Below are 8707 nucleotides of genomic sequence, written 5' to 3'. Positions count from 1 at the left end.
ACACACACACATATACATACATATATACATATAAATATATTTGAAAAATTTGAGAAGATTTGGTTTGTTTGATACTTATAAATTTATAATTGATTGTGCACGCAATGCATTATTTGATTGACTATTACATCGCATTGTTCGTCATGTTCCATATGGAAAATTAGCGCACAATATTCTGTCTCGTTCCCGTGAGATTTTTCAAAACGCTAATGACTCCTGAATTGAAGGGGACTCCTCTGGATCATCGAACACTTGCCACCAAAAATAGCCACAAATGCTAAAGACCTCTTGTCCTTTACCTAATGTTTAAAATAAATTATTTATTCAGAAAGCGACCTCTTTTAATTTGTTGGCTTTTTTGCTTCGTTAATTTCCTCTCATGATCTAAATGTTTCACGTGGACATGAATATAAAGGTGCTAATAGTGGGCGACATGTCAAGTTACCAATAAAGGATATGAGCACCACAGCTTAGTTCCTTTTAATGGAAAACTCAATTACGCACACTATACGGTGCACAATTGCACGCACCTGATCACGCTCCTAAATATACATGTTTTTATATTTTTCATGGTTTCCAATTATTATTATTTATTAGGATTTGAATCATGAATTAATGGATGATTTGACTAGTTGTGCTGGAAGAATTCAACCACATTTTGGGAAATTTTTCAAAGCCGAATGCGAATTCTCTTCTTCATCACACCAAGCATGAAGAAAAAGCATTAAATAATTTTGTTTTATAGCACGAAAAAAAAAAAGAGGAAACTTTCGGATCTCAATTTAATATTTCTTATTAGTGTATGGTTAACTTATTCATCTCTCCCATTCATGAGAGTAAAATTCAAACCACATATTTTTTGTACGAGATATACCACGTAAGAGATTTTACCAGATGAATCATGAAACACTCAAAAATTTTATATAACAATGACAGTTTATACTTAAATTTCTGTCTACGTATGATTTTTTTTTTCTTTTTTTTTTTTTTGTCCTTTTCTCCATTCGCCATCAACAATATAGAGTGCATGTTCAAATTAATATTATATCTTTATTTTAAGAGACCAGAATATTGTATGCGAACGCTTCCAAATACGAAAGTAGAAGATAAAAAATTATAAACTGACGTTACACTCGAATAAATATGATTACAATTATATATTTTGGAAACGTACTACTCTTTAAACATCAAAGCTAGCTGCTCCAACTTTGAATTAATCTATCTAAAAGGAGAAAATGACTGCATTATAAACTATTACAACTAACTTCTACAAATGGTAAGTGGAGTAGTCCTATAAGCTGAACTGGAAAACAAGAATATACTACCTTTAGTAAATGAACTATAAGTATTTTCTCCTTCCCTTAAATAGAAGAGTGTAATTATATATATATATATATATATATATATAGAATGCACTGACAAGAACAACGACAAAACAGATTTGTTTATCGTGTAAATTAAACAAATATCATTTAACACGACAAAACAGACCTCTTGAAATAATTTAATTACACTTTATCGTGTAAATAAAATATCTTAACATAATTTACTGCTGCATCATGCATGCAGTCAAAATAATTTAAAAAGCGGCCAAAAAGAGTCTATTTGAAATTCATTTTTCTCGTTATTATTTAATTTTTTTAATTCTTTATATCATTAAAAACTTCGAAATCATACAGCAACAGAAGTGAATACATACGGCGATAGATTACTTGTGAATATTTGGATTTCATTAGTATTCGAGTTTTTTTTTTTTCCAAACAATTTAGTGGCAACTCGATTTCCCCCACCTGTGAGTGGATTTTGAACCCCGTGCCTATTTTTTCACTCAAAAATACTTGGCCAACTGAACTGGTCGACGACATTAGTTTCGGAGATAACATGCCGTATACCCATTCGGTAATCTAATAGCATTTATATATTTTTTTAAAAAAAAAAAAATACCAATCAAGTGGGTAATTATTTTAAGTAAAAAAACACGTGTCATGTACCAATGATTACGTATATTATCTCATATGTAAAAAACCATTTTAAATGAATATTTGTTCTTACCTCTTTCAAGTTTCAATTTAGATTAAACAAGATGATGCAATTCTTGGATTTTTCTGATATTGAGGACAATTGTGAGCCGTCATTTCGAAAGCCAATCGCAAGAACCATTATATATTAAAATTGCCAAGTGCCAAAGATTCAATGGAGAGATTGAATTTCCGCAACATGGGTTGTTCCGAAAGCAAACCCAAATTTCATTTTCATGTCAATTTTCCATATCCAAGAAAATCCACTGGCCAAAAATCATGACGAGTCAAGCCAGCAGCCTCCATACAACAACATATATAATTCACTGCTATAATATTCTCAAAACGGGAAATGGACGAAGCACATTACATCAAACAAAGCAATTAAATCTTGCATGAAAAAACCTCGGACAAAGTTAAATATTTCGTTGGATACTTTTAGTTTTGATTTTTTTTTCATTTGTCTCTTGAATTATATCAATAATACAGACTTGGACACATGCAGCTTGTACGTAGCTTTCTTCGCCGTACGGTTTGTTAAAAACCTATGGACGAGATTCACTCAGCGGCTACTGCAATCTCATGACTGTGATTTGCTTGTAACCAACAAACGCATGTAAGCACAAACAAAACTTTATGTGATAAGCACTTAGGTGATTGATTGTACGTGTTCGCCGTACGGTTTGCTAAAAACCTATGGACGAGATTCACTCAGCGGCTACTGCAATCTCATGACTGTGATTTGCTTGTAACCAACAAACGCATGTAAGCACAAACAAAACTTTATGTGATAAGCACTTAGGTGATTGATTGTACGTGTGTGGATAATTAATTAATTATTTCATTGTGTATGAATTATGATTGATAATAGGGCTACATTTCGTATACATACTGTGACGAATGATCTTTCAGTTATTTGATTATGAGCTTTACATGCAAGTTTTAATTCGAGATGATCTATATTTCGAGGTGTTGTGTTTCATATTTCCTCACCTTAAGCGAACTTGGAAGGAAGTTATTTCATTTGTGTAGGATGGAGTGGGATGCACTGTCATAAATTAATAATGAAGGAAGATGGACACTTTCCCTTCAGCAATTTTTTAGTTTTACCACTTAACCTTTCGCAGTTTTCACAAAATCTTATTATCCTTGTAATATCAAATTTTTAACAAAAAGAAAATGGTTGTTTTATGGGCAAAATAATGAGTTTTTAATTAAAGTTTTGACATTGGGCAGTAACGAAGTATTATGACAATTATAAAGATAAATGGTAAAACCTAGAAACTGTAGGAGGATATTTGCCGATCTCCTCAAATAAAATGAAAATGATTGGGTATATGATGATATCAAAAGAGTTGCGCCTCAAATCTCAATTTATTTTGAAATATTCATCGCAAATCAAGTAGCACCGATCATGTGGATTATAAAGGTACACGTTAAATAATCTTAAAAAATATTAAAAAAAATCATTCACCGTTTAATTACCGGATGCAACATTATCTGTCAACTCATAATTTAATATAAATATTTTGGGATTAATTCAAGGGGAAATAACGTGTAGGTATGAAGGTACCCGGCCAGCCCATCCCATAAAAAAAATAAAAATAAAAATAAAGATGAAATTTGAAACATTCCAAATTTTATGCATATTTTATATTTGGCCTCCTTTAAGTTTAACCAATTTATGTTACAACTGATTCAATTTTATGTTCTTTATTATAGTTCTGATTGTTAGCCCCTGGGTCATAACTAGTTTAAATTTATGGCTTCTTTATTTTTGCCCTCGATACATTTTGGGCTTTGTAATAGTCTTCTTACAAAAATCATGTCTGTGCAAGGCAGATGATATAAAACAAAAACGGAACTTGGGGTGGGTTTAGGTGGTTCAACAGCTGAATGATCACAGCTTATTATTCAAATTCCTTTTTGAGTTTTGGAGTCCTATTCACACCATATACAGGGTACGTTTAGGATTGAAATTGGGTATTTGTAGTTTTTAAAATACAACATTAATTAAAGTGTTCGGTAAACATTAGTTGTTGTAAATTGGATAATATGATTTTTCACTTGTATAATAGAAAATTTATTATATCTTTAATAATTTTGTCAAAATTGTTATTTAAATTTTATATTTATTACATATTATTAATTTTTATCTCATAGTTACAGTTTTTTTTTCCACAACAGCTGTAATTTAAAAGTTACAGTACCTCAATATCAAGCATGGCTATAGTAAAAAAGAATTTGATTTACATTTATGTAGTATTTTTAAAAGAAAAAAAAATTGTTCATTATTGTCTTTTAGCCAACTACTCAGCCTAGTGTTGTGGGAGTAAACGTTGACACCAAGATGGGGATATGGCTTCTGTATGTTTCAAGTTTTCAGTCCAGTTCAGAAACTCTATGCATCCTGTGGAATCAGTAATAGGATAAATGAATTCAGATCAAACTGCTATCCTCTTTATGCAAGTCTCTGACTCAAAGCTTACATGTTTCATCTCATCTCAACATCAGAGAGCGAGTATAATGCACATCACATTGATTCTTGATATCAAAAAACAAAACAAGGCCATGACTTAGCCTGCAGCATACCGATAATTCGAAACCCTTTTAAGGCCAAGAAGAGAAAAGACACACACTTATCCTACATACTGAGGCACAAGTACAATCCACACTCAATGTGAACAGAAAAAGCCCTATCCTTGTTGCACCTATTTCTTTAGTTTTTGTGGTGGCCAAGTCATTAGTCTATTTGGTTCATTTAGTGCCAAATGACATGATGAAAAACCCCATTTGGGAGATGACCCTCAAAGAACCAAAACACTATTCAAATGGCAAGGGAGCGTCTCAATTATTGGAGGGCTTTCATTCAATGCTTATAGTTCATCGATGTGTTTTTCATCAACAATGAAAATGTGTGCAGCCGCTATTTGTTATCAGTTTATTCTATCTTCAGCAAATGGCATGGCAACTTTGTGCTCTGGTTGCTTTTTATCTTTCTCCACAATGTGCCAATAAGATCAATAAAAAAATCCTTGATATTTCACAAGCTCACTGATATTTTTCAAGGGGTGTCCCATATGTACAAAACGAAACCTATTTTGCATTACAAAACATTGTGCATATGCCAAATTGTACAAAAGGGCATCTCCACTCAACTTCCAGAAACGTTCATTGACATTTCAAAAGTTAAAAGTTGACGTGTAATTATATCCTCTCTCAATTGAGATTTAGATAGATATTATTAAGTCAAGTCCACCTCCCAAGTCGGCAGGTGAAAAATCTTACTACTAATGAAAGTGTTTGATTTTTTTTTTTATAATCTTTTTTGAGCTGATATTTGATAGTACAATGATGTTTCATCATGTTATTGGCAGGTTAATGAACCTACTGATCAACGAACGCCAATCAAATGCTGCCGCTGCTAACTTCCCCATTGGCAAAATCATTGAAACATAATAATATCAAACTAATCTGGCAAATATATATGATTATATACGTCAACGTGTTTCGATCTAATTTCTCCATTGTTATGATTGTTAATTTCTTTGAAATAGACCAAACTGTCAATTATCTAAACAGAAAAAAAAAAAGAATCTTTTTTAATTTGAAGAACAGTGTCCACGGTGGCATAAATTAAAAAATTTACAAAATGGACAGAAAGTGAAACAGAGTAAAACAGAGGATAAATGATACGTAGAGGTAGAGACATGATCATATGTGTATATATATGTATATAGAAATACACATTATATATATATAATATATGTTGTTGTAATTTATGTACTTAATTTATTATACACAATAGTGAAAGAATAAGCAGAAACCAGCTGAGCTCCAATGCTAGCTACACCAACAAGCTACAAGCTGGTCTCTCTCAAAACCTCTCACTGTAAAATCCCAAATAGAAAAAAAAAATTCTAAAAACAGAGGAGCAGATTCCGGGGACGTGTATGCAAGCATCCCTCTGGTAAATCTCTCCTTAATAAGCTTCGATCGTTCTTGATTAATTCTTGCAATTTAGGCCTGCTTGGCCAAATCTTTCGCGCTTATGAACGTCCCGTGGAAGCCATAAGGAACTCGAGATGGAAGCTTAACTGTAGCTTCAAGCTCCAGAGTCATTGCGTTAACAATTTGCAGCTCTGATTTCCACTCCTTTTCATCATGTACAAAAGCGAGAATGTAGCCATCATCCTCATTCTCCGAATTGGGGTCTCTCGGAAAGAACAAAGGCTCGCCACCGTACCTTTGACCTCCATAAATAAACTTGTTTACTTGTCCGGTTAAGAGATCAACTTTGGCAAAACCTGAAACTTTAGGCCATGGCTCGGCGAGGGCTAAGTACGCGAAACGGGTCTTTCTTCCGAGCAAGTTTCTGTTCACCATTCCGGCTTCCAAGTTCACTTGCTCATCCTCGGAGATAAGGGGGCGGCGAGTGGACTCGCCGGTCTTTAGATTGAGTCTAATTTCGGACAAAACACTCTTCAGACTCTCATCACATTCGTTGAAAATGGAGTCGGCAGGAGTCATACAGGACCCAATTACAACAACTTCATCCCTCTCAGGCTCTTCCCAAGCATTCCAAAGATGGAAACAGAAGCAATCAGGGGCGTCAATCCACTTCATTTTGGAAGCATCGGTGGCATTCTTGTCCAAAATCCCAAATCTTGACACCTTGTTCTTGTCATAAATCACCGGGGAGCCACCTCGGATCATCTCATTCAACTTGAACACCACTTGCTGGTCAGGCACCACAACAAAATTCTCAGTGATTGCGAAATCATGCATCATTGTAGGCTCCTCAAGGGGAATCTCAACGTCCGGAGACTTGATCCCTTGGGGCGAAAACCGAAAGTACTTCAAGTAAGGCTTCTTGACAACGTCATAACTCAGAGCAAACAAATCACCCGTCACGGGATCAACTTTCGGATGAGCTATCATCGTGGACTTGAGCTGGCCGCTGAAGTCGAAACGGCCGACCGTTTTGAGGTCGCCGGATGGAGTGACGCGCACGTGATAAGGCAAGTCATCTTCAGACATGGCCAACAAACGGTTGTTGAAGTAAACAAGGCCGGCGTTGGCAACGCCAGTGCCGTGGCTGGGGTCAACGAGACCGAAGAGCGCTCTGCTGTAGAAGAGAAGCAATCTTGCGATGCCCGTGTGGCCGTGAAGCTCGCCAATGGCTTTGGGGAATACGGGGCGGCCTAAGCTACGTTCTTGAACAAAACGGTTTGTTTCAGTGAAACGACAAGAATAGCTGACAGAGCCTTTGTTGAATTGGACTGCATGAACCATGCCGTCTCCGTCGAAGAAATGGTGGCCGGCGACCGGTTCGTGAAGTGGGTTGGCTCCGTTTCTGACGTAGACGCCTTGAATGCAGTCGGGGACCTTTCCGGTAGTGGGAAGGTTCTGGCAGACGGGTTTTTCGGGCACCGGAGAGAAGTTTCCGGCGATTTGGACGGTGGGGTCGGCTGTTTTGGGGAGAGGATGCTGACGCTCTTGAGAAACCAATGCGTTTTCGACTGCGTCCAAGGCTAAAGCTGCTGCTTTTTGTAAGAAGTTCCATTTTGAAGGGGCGAAATTGTCATTTTCCTTGGGTTGCTGCTTAGTTGTAAGAGGAGGAGAAGATGGAGGAGGGGAAGCTGCAGGTGATGGAGGGTATTTTGGGGACTGCTTGGGGAAATGAAGAATGGAAGGTGTTTGAAGAGAGCAAGTGATTTCGGTGGGCTTTTTTAAACTAAAAGCAATTCTTGCTCTTGAAGAAGAAAAAGACGGAGAAGAACAAGAATCTTTACAAGAGCCCAAGTCTATGAGTGAAGAAGTAGTAGTTGCTGCCGCCATGAGGATTGATTCTCTATTTTCGCAAGTGTATTTGAAGAAGAAGCACTTCTAGTAGTAGCAGCGGGAGTAGTTGTAAACTTGTAATGCGAGTTAAGTAGGACTGTAAGATTTTCAGGGAATCGCTTAACGTTTAAGTGCTTTTGAGTATTGACTATTCAGAGTCTTTTAAGTGTTGTTTGGGGGGAGAGGTGCAAGGGGGGGTATTTAAAGGGGGAAAGCAGAAGCAGAAGCAGGTCCACTCTAGACATGTAAAAGAAGACCACGTGTTCGATTTTAAGAGTAGATTTTGAATTTAGTGATTAAAACGAGGTGTTGCTTATTTCTTTGACACGACCACCTCTCTTTCCTTCTCACTAAGTTCCTTTTTAAAAAAAATAATAATTTTAATTCAATTTTTTCCTCTCTTTTTTTGTAAATATTATTTTATGCAAGAGACAGAGTGGGGAAAAGTTCATGCCTTAATTTTAGAACAAATCACACTTCGGATTGAAAGGAGAAAGTTTAATATTTGAAGGTAAAGAATTGAGTTTTTATTTCTTTAAAATGATAAAAAAAATTTATTTATTTGTTTGTTATTGGCGCATTTTGGGTGTTGGGGTGGTGTGAATTAAAGAAAAAGTTATTGGTTGTTATGTTATTACACGTATTAAAAACCCGCGTCCTTTCCTCAAATGAGAAAATTGAGGGCGCATTCGCCCTAACACGTGTCCTTTCGTCTTTTGGTTTCTTCTTATTCCCCCTTCAAAATCTCTTTCACCATCAACTGTTATTGTCCCACACGCTCTTTGTCTTCAAATTATTTTCTTCTTATCTGATTTTATATCTGTTTTCTTTCTCTCATCAGCTTC

At 35.8% G+C, this 8707-nt stretch overlaps 1 protein-coding gene across 1 annotated transcript; it reads right to left on the bottom strand.

Annotated features, from left to right (window-relative positions):
• Positions 1 to 5685: 5685 nt before the first annotated feature.
• On the bottom strand, positions 5686 to 8013 carry NCED (putative 9-cis-epoxycarotenoid dioxygenase 3). Its single transcript, NM_001288935.2, is given in 1 exon segment — positions 5686 to 8013. A coding segment is annotated over 1 exon segment (1821 nt). The 5' UTR covers positions 7860 to 8013; the 3' UTR covers positions 5686 to 6038.
• Between the last annotated feature and the right edge of the window lie 694 nt (positions 8014 to 8707).

This window comes from Citrus sinensis, chromosome 3 (assembly GCF_022201045.2).
Source record: "Citrus sinensis cultivar Valencia sweet orange chromosome 3, DVS_A1.0, whole genome shotgun sequence".
NCBI lineage: Eukaryota > Viridiplantae > Streptophyta > Magnoliopsida > Sapindales > Rutaceae > Citrus > Citrus sinensis.
The sequence above is the reverse complement of the archived record's forward strand: the minus strand, read 5'-3'. Positions and strand labels throughout refer to the sequence as shown.